Source organism: Petaurus breviceps, unplaced genomic scaffold (genome assembly GCF_028583685.1).
Source record: "Petaurus breviceps papuanus isolate PSGF00001 unplaced genomic scaffold, PetGlider_PUasm1.0 37, whole genome shotgun sequence".
Taxonomy (NCBI): domain Eukaryota; kingdom Metazoa; phylum Chordata; class Mammalia; order Diprotodontia; family Petauridae; genus Petaurus; species Petaurus breviceps.
In genome coordinates this window covers 73,883,207-73,899,652 of record NW_027186296.1, presented here as the reverse complement: position 1 = coordinate 73,899,652, position 16,446 = coordinate 73,883,207, and the positions used below count along the sequence as shown (strand labels likewise).

Sequence of the window (16,446 nt, the reverse complement as noted above, 5' to 3'; positions counted from 1 at the left end):
TTTCCTTTTTAAAGCACAAGTCTTAGGCTGTAGTACAGGTCTATACTACAAACAACTCAACCAATCATCTTCAAATCCCAAAATTCTATCAATTACCTTCAATAAGGAGTCAATGGTCCATCAAATAAATATCTGACAGGGCACCTGTTCCCACAAGAGATACAAAGTCACAACAAAGACTTTCTTCTCCACCCCTCTGGAATGATACTGCTATTCCTGGTCATACCCACTAAATCTTCTCCCTAGTTAAAATCTTCAGTCTCTCAAAATCACCCTGGGGTGCTTCTGGGCACACTGAGCTACAGACAAAATTAAGAATATCTTTCCGGCAACCATAGAAGCTCTCTCCAGTGTTTGGTAACTTACGGTACCTTCTGAAATGTTCTCTTTCTGAAATACCTTCCCCAGTACTTTATGTAACATTTAAAGAGTCCACAGTTATGTATAACAGTATCTCATCACAATTTGTAAGCACTGATTTGTAACCCAATTCTATAATCCTTTATAAGAGGATAGAGACCTCCCATAACTGGGATGCTCTAGTGCTTAAGTCCATTCCCAACCCTACCCCACCCTTAATATATAACTATATAATATTCCTCTAGGCTCACTCCTTGCAAGAATCTGACACAACCCTCTCCCAATAAAATTAAAACTTTAAAAAGATAAGAAGTAACAGCTATAAAAAAATTGAACAAGAAGCAAAAATAAAAATTTAAAAATCTGCCCCCAAAGGGGAAGTAACAGAGTTGCTCCCTTTGTAGAGACCTGTGAGCTGTAGGGAACAGTGCCAATAGATCTTAGCAACCTTGTGATTTAGGGTCCACTGAAAAAAGAGTTGCTCTTTGGGGTTGCAAGAGGATTAACCTCCATCAAATCAGACCTGCATCGATTGCACAGCTCTCAGATGTTTGGGGCAGGGCCACACCTGCTACTCTACATCATGTCTTTGTCCCTTCCTGCTCTCCTTGGAACAGGAACTTCTATCCATTGCTTCCATCTCTGGGGTTCAGGGGCCCTTCACCCTGCTCAGGGATCCAAGCCCTCTTCCTCTGGCAAGCAAATGACTTTGAGACTGATCCCAAACTTAGAACTAGTTAGTTTCTGTTCAGATGTTCCTGCCCATATTCCTCCAGCTGGATATAGGCTATTTCTCTCCTATAAGCAATTTCTGTCCAGAATGAGTGAAAGGGAAATCTGTTTTAGTATATGTTTCTTGATATAGGATATATAGATATTTCTTGATAGGATGCCCTATCCCCTGACCACCAAACAACTCAGGTGGGTTCTAACAACATTCTGTTCTTTGTGATAGTGAAGCAAAAAAGTCAGCTAGGGCCAGGGGTGATGCCATCCTCACTCTTTTTGGCAATCTTCTGAGCCAAAGGGAATGATGGTATGGTCTGGATCAAGATGGTTGGTCCAATAGCTAGGGATAGCTAAAGGGTCACACAAAACCCAAACAATACAGAGATACTCCAAAGGTGGAATCCCTCGATATTATATATTGGGTGAACAGATTAGGTACACAGTATAGAGTAGTAAATGATCGCAGTAATCTAGTGTTTAATAAACCCAAAGATCCTAGTTTTTAGAGCTAGACAAAACTCCACCAACATGCCTTAGTATATCATTTGGTATTTTGACCAGTAAACTAGAAAGTAATTTGGCATAAACTAGGCATAGATCAATTCCTCAGACTATTTACAAAGATAAGCTCAAAAGGGCTACATGATTTAGACCTAAAGGGAGTTATCATAAGCAAATGAGGGGAGCATGGAAAAATTTACCTATCAGATTTATGGATAAAGGAAGGTTTATGACAAAATTAGCAACATAGAGGATTATAGAAAGTAAGATGGATAATTTTGATTACATGAAATTAAAAAGGGTTTGCACAGACAAAACCAACATTGGTTTTTAGAAGAAAAGCAAGAAACTGGGGAAGATATTGTAGCAAATTTCTCTGTTAAAGGCCACATATCTCAAATATGTAGGGAAATGAGCCAAATTTATAAAAAATAAGAGCCATTCTCCAATTAACAAATGGTCAAAAGATATGAACAGCCAGTTTTCAGAATAAGAAATCAAAGTTATTGATAGTTGTATGGAAAAATGCTTCAAATTATTAATAATTGGAGAACTGCAAATTAAAACAATTCTGAGGTACTACCTCATGTCCATCAGACTGGTTAACATAATAGAAATGGAAAATGACAAATGCTAGAGGGGCTGTGGAAAAATAGATACACTAATGCATGTTGGTGGAGTTCTGAATTGGTCCAACCATTCTGGAGGACAATTTTGTGCATACAATCTGACCTAAGCAATATTGTTACCAGGTTTTTTCTTAAAGAAATAAAAGGAAAAGGACTTATATGAACAAAAGTATTTATAGCAGCTCTTTTTGTGTGGTGGCAAAGAACCGGGAATCGAGGTGATGTCCATCAACTGGGGAATGGCTGAACAAGCTGTGATGGTATACTATCATGCTATATATGAAATGATGAATCAGAGTTTCAGAAAAACCTGGGAAGACTTACATGAATTGATGAGCAGAACCAGATCATTGTAAACAGTAAGCAAAATTGCAACGATAATCAACCATTAAAGATTTAGCTACTCTGATCAACAGAATGATCCATGACAGTTCCAAAGGACTCATGCTGAAAACTGCTATCTACCTCCAAGAACTGATGAACTATGAGTACAGATTGAAGCATGTTTTTTCAATTTTTAAATTTCTTGATTTTTTTGCAACATGGTTAATAAAGAAATAGGTTTTATGTGACTTCACACGTATAATGGAATAATATTATTTACATTCTCAGTGGGGAGAGGAGGACCTATGGCGAAGGAAAGATTTTGGAACTCAAAATGGAAAAAATGAATGTTAGAAAATTGAAAAAAAAAAGAAAATGAAATATTTTAAAAAGATTGTATACTAGACTTCTGTTACTAAATTCTTATTGTTGGAAATTAAGAGGATTACTGAACATACAATTAACCTAGATCTATGGTAAGAGGTACCTTTTTAAACTCCATCTGTGTTAAGAGACAAAATCCCCTTCTTCCTACTTTCTAGAATGGAATAAAGGAGTACCTTGCTCTAAGCAAAGATGTATATGAATATACAAAACGGATTATTTGTATTAACTTAAAGGCATAGAATTTCCTTATTTCTGAGAGGATGACACCCTGGGTTTTTCATCAAGCCCATGTACATTGTAAAGCCACCTAAATGAGATCCAGGATCTGTCAGAAAAGCTTTTTCTAACTATCTATCTATGTAAAAAAAAAAAAAAAGCAAGTGGATGAAGAATCCCTCTTATCCAGATTATGGTGTACAACTGGAGGACAATAGACACAGAACCTATCCATCAGTATATTTATATCTTGTTCAGGGGCTGAAAGCAGATAACAAATTGGGTTCAGAATTGAACAGGCAGAGGAAATACAGGATGACTGCCTTCAGGAAATTACAAAATTACTTTAATAATATTGAGCTGCTCTCTGAAATAAAGGCCTATCTTTTTAACATCAATGCTCTTCTTCCTAGTGATACTGTATAGCTGCAACTCATGGAACATTTACAATCTCTGAAGAAATGAAGCAGAGGGCGACCCAAATGGAGAGAAGCATGGTGGCCACGAAGAACCCTCGACACACAATGTACAAGAAATCATACAAGAGAAGCGATGTAGACGACGCCATCAAAGACACGTACGATCAGAAAAAAAGGGAGGTCAGGGACAACAGCTGAACAACCCATTCTCTTCACTGTATTTACACAGTTGTGTATTTATACAATTTAAGGAGAACATGGGGATAGATATACTGTACTGAATTTATAGGAATACATAGCCAAGAATGTACCACATGGGCATATGTGAATGTGTTACAATGTACTTTTTTTGAGGGAAAATATATTGTAATATAAGGGCACTGATTGAATTGCTCAAATTCTATAGTTTCTACTAAGTATCCATTTGCATCCTGGAGAAAATCTAAAAATTCCTAAATGTCTTGGGACTTAATGAATATGGTGGTGCTAGAAAGGCAGAGGAAGGGTCACTAGGCATCCCTCCATCCTTCATAGCAAATGTAAAGACAGGGACTAGAGATAAGGTTCTGTAGATGCCATATATACAGCAGCTAGTTGTGCAGTAGATAGAGTTCTGGGCCTGGAGTCAGGAAGACTCATCTTCCTGAGTTCAAATCAAACCTCAGACACTCACTAGCTGTGTGACCCTGGGCAAGTCACTTAACTCTACCTCAGTTTCCTCATCTGGAAAATGAGCTGGAAGAGGAAATGACAAATCATTCCAGTATTTTTGTCAAGAAAGCCTCAAATGGGGTGATGAAGAATTGATTGAAGGATAATAGTTGATTAAGGATAACAAGAAGATGCTGTATATAAGGATAGGGCAGATACTCCTAAGAAAGTTCTGTTTAAAAAGAAGTACATACTTCATTTAGGAACAAAGGAGGTTTGGCCCCTTGGTAAATGATCAATAGTTTTTTTTCTCTAGGAATTGTGGCTTATCTGTCTAGAAGAGGAAGGTTCTTTATTGCTCAAATCTTAGTTCTAGTCATCCCACTGTAGTAGGCACAGACAATCATTAGGACATCTGCCTCCATCCCGCTTATGATAAATTAATGAGGGAAAACCCAAGATGTAGATCTCTTGAATGACCTACAATGACCTTTATTTTTATTTCCATATGTCATCTGTCCCTTTCTAAGAAATAACAACACAGATCTATTCATTCTTGAGACATGGTGACATGCAAGAATTTCCTTCTTTAATGAGTCATTGTGGATATGTATAACCAAATATAAAGGGCATAAAGGACTGCCTGTCCCTCATCAACTTTGCATATCTGCAACACAAATAGGAACTGCATTATAATTACCAGTACAGATACTTTCTCAAGGCAGGGATATATTGTGTCTTTGCAGTGTTTATTCTTTTTTTGAAGTCTGCTCAATCAAAATTTTTTCTAGTCATGTTATGGTAGCTGTATTATACTAATTCCCAGGTTATTCTCCTTCCTTTCAATCCCTGGCTCACCACCTTTCTCTCCTGTCCTTCTACTAGTGGACCTTAATATCCACTTAGATGCTCCTCAAACTAACTGATTTCTCTGTCTCAAGCTTCTCCCCATACCAGTCCATCCTACACACTGTTGCCAAATTCATACCCATACTCCAGTACTCTATCACACCTAAGGAAAAACCACTCCCACTGTCCACATGGAACCAACACTTTAGGTACAGCAACACAAAATCCTCTTATGATTAACTTCTTCCATTAGAAAAACTATAAAATCTTCTGTCAGGAAGTACCACAAAGTAGCCTGAATAGAATATACTTAGTGAGAACTGCCAATTTCCCAGCAGGTTTATAGAAAGATGGGGACTAACAAATTCCAATAAACTAATAATAATAATAATAACTAGCATTCACATAATGCTTCAAGGGTTATAAAATGCTTTACATCTATTATTGCATTTGATCTGCACAATAACTCCTGGGATGTAGGTTCTATCATTATCCCCGTTTTACAGATAAAGAAATGGAGACACAAAGAATCTAATGCAGGTTTTGAACTCAGGTCTTTTTGACTCCAAGTCCAATGTTATGCACTGTTGCCACTCAGCTGCTTCTAACCAAGAGAGTGGATAGAACACAAGATTGTTTTTTTTTTTTTTACATAACTGAATGCCTAAATCCTCTTCCAAAACAACTCAGTGTCTGTTTTAGGTAAAACCAAATAAAACAATACAAGCAACTTGCGGAATATGAGTTCTGCAAAAATGAGGTGGGCAAAAGACAGCTCAGAGGCCATCTTAAGCAGGCCAATTTACAAAGGTTCCTAAAGATTCAAGGAGGTTCAAACGGTGGCTTAGAAAAATCAAGATACAAAACAGCAACAACAACCACAACAAAAACCGAGTCTTATGCAGAATTCAGAGTTTAAGCCCTTAATGAGGCCCTTAAAATTCAAAACCTTTTTATGCAAAGTTCAAAATCATCAAAAGGGCCACCTGTTTTTTTCCCAAAGATGCAGAAGTTACTAAAGCATATGTACTATTCTGCAATATACTCTACTTAATCACTTGCAGCTTTGCCATATTTTATATTTTTATTTCTGAGAGAAAACTTGAGAACGCTTTAAAAAAAAAACCCCAAACAATCCTCCAGTATTTTCAGAGCTATTCCAAAACATCCAATGTTTACTTTTAAGTGTGCCCTTTAAGCCAGTCTCTGAGAGAAGAGCACTGAAACTGCTAAGTTATGCCTTTCTCTAATTTTATTATGAAATATATTATCCTGAAATGCTTTTCTGCCTCACTGAAAATCAGCTCTACTAAATTAAGTCTGAGAAAGAGCACAACTGAAATTAGAACTTAATAGTATTGTGATAATAATAAACTGTGCAGCACTGTGAATGTACGGACTACACTTTGGTAGTATGCAAATAGTGCCATCTCATGGTCAATTAATCTTACTGTTTTAAAATGGTTACCAACTAATGTCTCAAGACAGAATAGGACAGACAGCTGGAAAATTCCTATGAACAAATTTTCCTTCTCAGTAATATTCCTACAAAGGTAGAACTCCTGTGACTTCAGAAATTAGCATGAGTTTCATATATATTCAAGAAAGACAATGTGAAAAAACCTGTTCCTGTTACACTCTGACTTGATAAATTCTCAGAGAAGAATCAGCCATAATGTTTTATTAGTTATACTACTGAAAATTTAACTGATTAATATTTAACTAAGAGAAATACTGCTGTCAGATTTCAAGCAGTACTTATCAATTTCAATATGTCTTTGAAGCATTTAACACCATCTTTTAAGAAAAAGTATGTAAATACAGTGCCAAGTTCCAATCATCAGGTTCTCTGAATGCAGGATAATACCCTGTGAAGCTATCTGTGCCCACATTTAAGAACAGTTTTGTATTTCACTATTTAGCAAAATTTATTATGCCTAATATATTCCTTTAGATTTTGCTGCTGGTAGGAACATCATTGGCAGAAGAGCCCTGATTCTCAAGCAAAAGAATTTCTAGTGTAATGGGAAGTAAGAGAATAGTATAAGCACAGAATTACCCCTTCACTGGTTTTCTGCAAGTCTGAAGACGTGTTTCTTGTGTCATTGCCTGCATCTCCAGCTTCAGAGCCGCTCTTATTTTCTTCCTCTTTGCAGTCCTTGTCATCTTCATCTGCTGGAGATTTCCGTAACTGCTTAGAGGATTTCTAAACGTTTAGACAGGTTAAAAAACAGAGTCAAAAGCTAAAATTCAAGTTAGAAAGCAAGAGACGCCCATCAAATGTGGCATCAAAAAGTTTTCTCTATTATTGGGGCAATTCACTGCTGAGAGGCTTTCTCTGATGCAATGCAGTGCAGGAGAAAAAAACTAAGCTTGGGAATCAGGGAAAACAAGCTTTATATAGTTCTGGAACAGCTACTATCTAATGACCTTGGGAGAGTGATTCAACCTTTCTTGGACTTAGTTTCATCATTTAGATAATAAGAGACCAGACTAAATGATCTCTCAGATCTCTTACAGCACTAAAATTCTCAACTCAAAGCTCAACACAGTTTGTGAATTCAGAATACATTGCAAATATGCAAACAGAACAGATAATCTATTAAATTAGCCATTGCCTCTGGTAGACAGTTTTTCCACGAGGGGAAAAAGAATATGACCATTTGAATAAAATCTGCTTTTGTGTTACATTAGTGAAATAGATAGTATTCTATTTTTGTCATTTCTACTTTTGTCACTATGACAAAACTTTAAACTTTGGTGGTTAAGCACCAAAAGATACAATGGGAGAACAGTATTAGAAAAACTACTAACATAATGAATTTTAATCATTTCAACTATACCTACTTAAGAACCAAGGAACACACTGGTAGATGAGTCCTATTCTCTTGTCATTAAATACTTGAAATCAGAGTAGGAGAAAGTAAGAAATTGCTAAAGTCTGAATTTTTTTTGCTGGTTTTCCAGCGAGATATTTAATTGAATAACCATGAATTCACTAATAAGGAGGTCTAGACTAATATACCTTAAAGGAAAGAATACAACTTAACATCTCTATAACATTTTTCTTTTAAGGATTTATAAGTCCCCTCACTGTGTCATTAAATAAATGTGGTTTAGTAACTGAAAAAAGTCTCTGAAATGGATCAGGAAGTTGGTGATTAGTCACACAAGCAATAAAAAACATGCAATTTCTGAAGAGAAAAGTCTACTTGATAGATAAGACACAAAATATAACTGAACCAAAAGAAATACTGTTCACTTAAATTCTAGATAAGATTCTATTTTGCTTAATTGAATCTACTAATCAAGCCCAAAATGGAAGCTATAATTTGGCTAAAATTGGATGATTTTCACATTAGATAACAGAACTTAAGCATTTTTACATATATGATCAAAAATTTTATTATCCATATTTATCCACACTTAGATAATATAGAAATTATTACAAGAAAGAAAGAAACATTTGCTTTTTGTTCTCCTGGTAAATAAAGAAAAGATGATTTTAAAAATATAGCAAACGTCTAATAGTGCCAAAGAGGACCACTCTGTAATAAAAGACCAAATGTGAGAAAATAGCACATACAACAAAGTTCTAGAGGCATTTGGGGAAATCAGAATGCTCAGAATCTGAATCAAGGCTAGGGTATTATAATCGCATAACATATGATCGTCAGTTCACATTACCTGGAGAGAAAAATGATGATAACCTCTAATTACTTTGGAGCCAAATTTAGGTAGTACTTCACTCCTTATCCCACTCACAATGGAACATGTTCCTATCATGTTTAGCTTTTTAAAAAAAATTTATCAAATCTGTCAGTTGATTGATGGAGGTTCTCCCAGTGAGGATACTTCCTCTAGCAATGAAAATCAGTAAATACTCTGAAAGAGAGAGTTTTATTTCTCCTGGGGCACCAGCTGATGAAATGGCCTGCCTTCGTTCACAGGACTGCTATGTTTCAGAGACAGAACTTGAACACAAGGCTTTCTTACTCAGACGCCGCCTCTCTCTGAATACCTGATTAAATCTGACTTAAGATGAATAGGTAGGGAAAGGCTCTAATTTTATTAAGGTTATATCTCATACAGATTACCTGTGACTAAAATATCTGTTAAGACTGTGACATGGAATAAGAGATAAACATTCCCCTCACTTAAATGTTCATTAAATATTTTATGGGATAATTTTTTTTTCTTTTTGTAATTTATAAAGGATAAATATAGTTTCTAATATTTTTATTTGTGGGCCAAGAATTTAAACGTGTTTCTAATGTGGCATAACAGTAGAGTGGAGAGAATACTGGAGTTGGGGTCAAGAGACACCTGAATTTGAACACTACTTCTAATTCTTTCTGGTTGTGTCACTCTTGGAAAGTCACCTAACCTTTCTGAAACTCAGAACTCATTTGAATACTGAGAATAACACTATTCACCTCATTGGTGGTTATTGTTAGGAAAGTGCTTTATGAACCTTAATGTGTCATTATAGTTTTTAGAATTCTTAGTAAGAGCTTAAAAAATAGAACTCTTAGTAAATGAGTGAAATATTTCTTAGTAATTTCTGAGTTAATATATGATTCCTGCCACCAGCACCAATCCTAGGCTCCCTTATTAGGGGTTGTCTTACCAATAATAAAATGAAACTCTTGATATTTAACGTCATACATACCTGCACTACACTTAAGATTTTGCAATGTGAACTAGTAAATACAATTTAAGGCATCACTAATACTATATGGGAGTTAATTAAGCTATACGTTATTCAAAATAAATATATATGGCTTTAGAAACGAATTTCAAAGTTGAAGAAGATTTAAGCCTAAATGGAATCCAAAGTCCTTTTGCAGAATAACAACAACAATGGAAGGTGAAGACTGACAGGAAAGAAAAAAAGCTAAATATCTATTTCGCAAGTAACTACTTTCTCCCTACCCAAGGTAAAATAATGTATTTTATCAGGAGTACAGGAAAAAATGCTGAATTTAAACTTTATTATCTGCTTGCCACTTTGAGTGTATTTAGTAGGCTGGCCAAAAAGAAAAAAGATACTATGTAAGGATGATAAATATTTAGTGCTTATTTGTAAGAGATGCTTAAAATACAGCTAACCTATTTATTATTACATAAGCAACTAATAGAATTTAAACAGAACAAGCTGTTTAAGTATCCAATTATACCTGTGTGACAAATCAATTATGATAAACCCAATAGGATAACCCCCCTGTCTTTGGCAACCACTTTAGATACTACCCCTCTCCTTTGAAGCAGTGCTTATTAGTTTCTAAAATGTGGTTTGAGCTTATCTCATATGGTAAGTTGTACTTCATTAGAGTTTACACTCCTGTAGAATGACAAATACAATCTCTCGTTCTACAGCTAGAGTTCTAAATCCTGGTTGTTGGGGCCACATCATATGCGTCTTTTGAATTCCCCAAAGAGAATGTATGTATAACCCAGGGCTATACATAAAGTAGGCACCCAGTAAACACCTGTTAATGACTAGGTAGACCAGAAGGGAGTGTGCTGTTTTATCATGCATATGACATTAACAACAATGGGAAAAGCTCCTCTGTAACCTTTGAAGTGTATGATTTTTTCCGTTTTGAGCCAGCTTTTTCATTCTTTCTTTTGCCTTTTCCATCTTCTTCTACTCTATCACCTTCCTCCTCACTGCTGGCATCTGCAGTATTGCCTCCTTCACCTTCAGTTTCTGAAGAACTCTGTTGCTGAATTGCCTGAAAAATAATAAAAGATCAGCTAATTACATTGTGAAAAGTACCACAGATACAATACTCACATGGAAATGGTGATAAGAAATGACTATACTTTAGGGATTTTACTTAGAAACAGCTTGGCTTGTTCTTAAGGCTCTGGAGAGAAAGGTCTGGGCAGAAAGAATTTCTTCCAGTGGCCACTTAAACATCAATGACCAGATGTAGAAGCTTTAACTCTAAAGGGACCAATCAAGTTTTGATGATGGAAACCTGCACATTAAAGTCATAGTCAGTCATAGCATTAGGAGCACTATTTACTGAAAATGTTTAGCTGGTGTTCTGGAGTAGAGAGTTTGTGTTCCTAGTAGGTAATCAACCAATTAGCAGAAAGAATACACGTCTACACAAGATCATTACAGCATAAAAGCTAAAACTAAGAGATGAGATATGAAGGAAAATAATATAAATTATTTACCTGGTATCCAGTAAACTTGACTCTGGGATTATTTTCTATTTCCCACAAGCCTTCATTAAATCCTTTTCTTTTGTTAGACTTTCCAAACTTATCTTTATATTCTTTATAAGGGAAAAGGTCTTTGGGCCCCAGAAATGCTCTGCAGAAAAGACACGGGAAATACAACTGTCTTTTCAAATGTAATACATCTAAAACATCAACAGCAACACAATCAAGGCATTTTTTACTTAAATAACCCAATGTATACACTAATGTAAAAAATACTTGTCAGGTAAGTAACAAGTATATTTTAAGAAATAAGTGCCCAAAGATAGTTCATCAAAAAGGTAAGCATCAAAGAAATCAATCCTTATCACTTCTTAACACCATCCTTACCCCCCAGTGCCTCGCACTGTATTTTGTATACAAAGGCTGCTTAATAAATAGAAGTTGAAAGAATGGATGGCTGATTCTAGTCTCAGATCAATTTTTTTTTTTATTTTTCGTCTACTTAACACTTACTGTAGCATGGCATAATAGGTAGGGTGCTGGCCTTAGAGCCAGGAATATCTGAGTGAATTCAACTTACCTTCAAACATATTTTCAGACTCTGTGGCTCTGGATAAGTCATTCAACCCTTCAGTGGTCTAGGCAATTCAATAAGCTATGAGATATAGAGAAGGGCTGACTTGCATTGGTAGAATTTCCTTGTCTGGAAGTTCCCTCCATCAGTGAAATCAAAGGTCCTATCCCTATCCCCAAGATTTATTTTAATGAACATTTTAAGGCCCATTGATTCTTATCATACTACCAAAATTTATGAAATAGAGAGTAATATAGTAATAGTAACACTAGATACAAAATATGACAGTAAAAACCAACTATGCATTAACTCATTATCCCCTAGTAAAATTTCTAGAAATTGGAAAACATTGATCTTAAAAGATTAAAATGCTACTGAATAAACAGTAGAAAGTTCTATTATGCATATTAAAATCAATCATTAGCTAACATCATTCGGTCTCCTCACTAACAACTTGCCTCTTTTAATCAACCATGTAGTCTCTAAGTTGGAGGAGAATTTAAAGACCATAGGATCAAAGGATTTAGGGTTAATAAGAGACCTTAGAAATAATTTTATTTCTGTAAAGCTACACATTTTACAGATAAGGAAACTGAGGCTCAGAAAGATTCACCTTGTCCAACTTCCCATCCAATGAAGAAAGTATTTTTATAGCAACCATCATTAGCCCTGGAAATCACACCTCAGAAGCACTCTCTGTTACTGGGATCCCTCCCTCTGACTGGATAGGCTCTTCCCAGGGCCTCCATTTAAGAGGAGCCCCCAGCCCAGCCATCTCTTCACTTCCTCCCAGGCTTTGCTGTTCTAATCTTCTCCAACACCAGGTACCTTTCTGGTAAATTGTTTTGATGTGTTTTCTCCCTACCCCCTTTCTACTTTCCTTTTATGTGTTTTTGTCTTCTCCATTAAAATGTAACCTCCTGGGGGACAGGACTTGTCTTTATTTTGCTTGTATTTATCTTCCCAGTGCTTAGCACAGTCCCTGGTACAGAGTAAGTACTTAATAAATGCTTGTTGACTTGAAACTGGTTGGCAGAAAGTTCTTTCTTATACTGAACAAAAACCTACTTCTATCACTGGTTCATTTACATTCTGGAGTAATATAAAATACATTTTCATTCTCTTTATATTTTTTTCTCTTTAAAAATTTAAAGATTGTTATCACATTTCCCCTAAGCCTTCTTTCCTCCAGGCTAAATATTTTCAGTTCTTTCCACTTTCCTTCAATACAACAGCCTGTAGATCAATCGCTATACCGATCTCTAATCTCTAGTTTGTCAAGGTTCCTCTAACAATGTATTACCCATTACTGAACACGATATTCCAGATAGCATATTAAAAGTATATAATGGGAATATTAGTTTCTATAATCTAGGCATGATCCTTCTTATATAATCTAAGAACTGAGTTAGCCTTTTTTTAGCAGTTATAGCAAAAAGAATTTAATGAATGCCCCTTATAATGAGCTTTGATAGGTGCAATTAGAGGTGCAGAAGAAATAAAAGACATTATACATCCTTATAATTAAAGGAGTTTATAATCTAGTTGGGAAGACAAGACAAACACATATGTAACAATTGCAGCAAAATGAAAAAATTTAATTATATTTAAAGGCATAATTGGGTAGTATGGCTTATGGCCATTATAGAAGCTCGAGGGTAGCAAGCAGATAAATGTGCCCTGGAGTAGTTAAGAGATGCTTTATTAAAGAAAAGGAACTTAAACTGGGCCTTGAAAAATGTATAGATTTCCTTTGGCCCAGAATATTACTACTGGGTAATTAATCCCAAAACAAAGGGGAAGTTCCCAATATTTAGAGCAACACTTTGTGGCAGCAAGAAATTGAAAACAATGTGGATGCCTATGCCATATGAATAATAGAATATTATTTTGCCATAAGGAATGGCAATTAAAGAATTCAGAGAAATTGTGAACACAAATATATTATATGTACTTAATATTTATTTGCATATATTGTTTTTATTCTGTATGTATGTATATAAACACACTTATATACACATGTATATGTATAAATTTGTTGTCTCCCTTATTAGACTGTAAGTTCCTTGCCTGAAGAGATTGTTTCATTCTTTGTATTTGTATCCATAGTGCCTAACTCATATTAGGCATTTAATACATGCTTTTTCATTGATTGATATTTGTATAAAGCGATACAGAGCAAAGTAAGAAGAAACATGAGAATATCAATAAACACAATAATGGAAAGGAAAATAACACTCAAAGATATTTGAACATAGATTAATGCAAAGACCCAGACAGCTGGTGAAACCAACCCTCCTCTTCTTTGTAAAGAGGGGATCTTCACCTGTAGTTGACTACAGGTACCTAATGAAGCAATGTTATTGGATATGGTCAAGGTGTCACTTTTGTTTTGCTTAACTGTCCTTTTTGGTTACATTAGTTCTCCATTCCCTTCCCAACAAATAATACATGAAACACCAAGGAGATAGGAACACATATAATGCGTCACAGAAACAAAATTACTTTTTAAATTAGTCAACAAACATTTATTAAGCACCAACCTTGGGCCAGGCACTGTGCTAAGCACTGGGTATACAAAGAAAGGTAAAAGAGTCTTTTCTTCTCAAGGAGCTCAGAGTCTAATTACAAGCATGTCAGAAACAAAGCTAACATTGCTAGGGGAGAAATTTTTTTTTTTTAAAGGCATTTCAGATGAAGAATTTAAGGTATTTGAGTAGGTATTGTGCAAGTTCAGTATGGGTCAAACAGTGTGATATGTCAGCCAAAAAAGCCATGCAATCTTAGATTTCATTGAGAGGCAGCGTCATTGTACTCTGTTGTGTTCAAACTACATTTGAAATATTATGTTTAGTTCTGGGTACTATGTTTTTGAAGAACACTGACAAACTGGAGAGCAGTAGGGAATGGAGCCTTAAAATGTGGCATATTAGAATGAATAAAATAAGTGGGGGTATCTAGCCTAGAGAAGAGAAGATTCAGGGGAGACATGATAGCTATCTTCAAATGTCTAAAGGGATGCCATGGGCAAAAGAGATTTGACTTCATAAGATCACAGACTTAGAAGTACCTTCAGAAGCCTTCTAGTTCTACCTGCTTTATTTTACAGAGGAAGAAACTAAGGCCCAGGGAGGCTAATTAATTTGCTCATCACACAGGTAGTATCAAAGGCAGGATCTAAACCCAGGTTCTCAACTCCAGATCCAGTGTTTCTTCCATAACACAACATATACTCTCTGACCCAAGAAAACAATAAGGACAATAAGAGTAAGTTTCAGAGAGGGAAATTTAGGCTTGTTCAAAGAAAAAACAATTAGAGCTATTACAAAATGGAATGGGATGTTTTGGAAGACGATGGGTTGCCTTACCCTCTTGAGGTCTTTAAAAAAAGTCTAATGACTTCTTCCTGGATATGTTATAGCGTATTGTTCAGATATGTATTAGACTAGGTGGTCACTGAGGTCTCTTCTAACTCAGAGATTCTTTTTTTTTTTAAAGCAATTGGGGTTAAGTAACTTGCTCAAGGTCACACAGCCAGTTATTTTGGGTGGGTGCCAAGTATCTGAGGCCAGAACCGATACTGGGTCTTCTGACGCTGGGGCCGGCGCTCTTACTCACTGCACCACCTGGCTGCCCCTAATTCAGAGATTCTGTGATACTATGAACTGTACCACCTAGATCTGATAAAGCAAATTCTTTGTGGATATGTATCCCCTCCCCCTGAATTAGCAAATAGATAGGATACTAGAGTCAGAATGATCTGAATTCAAATTTTGCCTTGGACACTTGCTTAGCTATATAACCCTGGGCAACTCACTTGCCTTCTTGGGCCTCCATTTCATCTATAAAAAAGGATACTGGACTCAAAGGTCTTTTCCAGATCTAAGTCTATAATCCTATGTCTTTTCTCTTCTAGAATATTAGCTCCTAGAGGGTAAAGACCATTGACTTTTTGAAAATCCCTTACAGCACCTAGCATTTAAATCTTTGTTGAATGAATGGGCTGAAATCTATATGAAAGACACAAAACTGAAAGCTCGTGGTCCTGTATGGAGGATTCTTCTGTAGGGGGATCACACATTTAATTAATGAGTTGATGTTCATTTAAACCTAAAGCGCCTTGCTTTAGGAGTAGTCTCAGAAGAGCCTTGCATAAATGTAAATTCATAAATTGGGGAGAGCCTTCTGAGCAGGGTGACTGAGATGGTGAAATTGCCTTGAGATTGTGATATCTTAGGATGGGCAAAGGAACTGGGGATGGCTGCACATGTTTTAATAATCTGACCGTGCTAAATCAAGACTGTCAGTTTCTATCTTTTGCCTAATCTATTACTACTACTTAGCACTTTACTGTCTTGAACCTGCTAGCTCTAGAACATCTGAACTCACCTTTGCTTGATCTGTTATAACCCCTGCTTCAGCCCCTAGGACATCTGGTTATTCTCTCTTAGAGAGATCAGGGAGTTAATGCTAAAAAGTAACTGGAAGTAGTTATATGAGGGTAAGTGACAGTTAGAAAATATAGTCTCACCTCATTATCAACTCACTCTCTCCCTCACCTTGTCTTCACATACTACCACTGTCCTATCTCCTCATTCAGTCTCTCATTTCTACTAGTCCACATACC

At 35.9% G+C, this 16,446-nt stretch overlaps 1 protein-coding gene across 1 annotated transcript in view; it reads right to left on the bottom strand.

The window, feature by feature from the left end:
• HDGFL3 (HDGF like 3) overlaps positions 1–16,446 on the bottom strand; it is an 86,549-nt gene that overhangs the window by 12,674 nt on the left and 57,429 nt on the right. The window contains exons 3-5 of the mRNA XM_069098713.1: positions 11,258–11,396; positions 10,645–10,803; positions 7,125–7,271 (exon numbers count right to left, since the gene is read on the bottom strand). Of these exons, the coding sequence (XP_068954814.1) occupies positions 7,125–7,271; positions 10,645–10,803; positions 11,258–11,396 (445 nt within the window). The remainder of the gene's footprint in view (positions 1–7,124; positions 7,272–10,644; positions 10,804–11,257; positions 11,397–16,446) is intronic.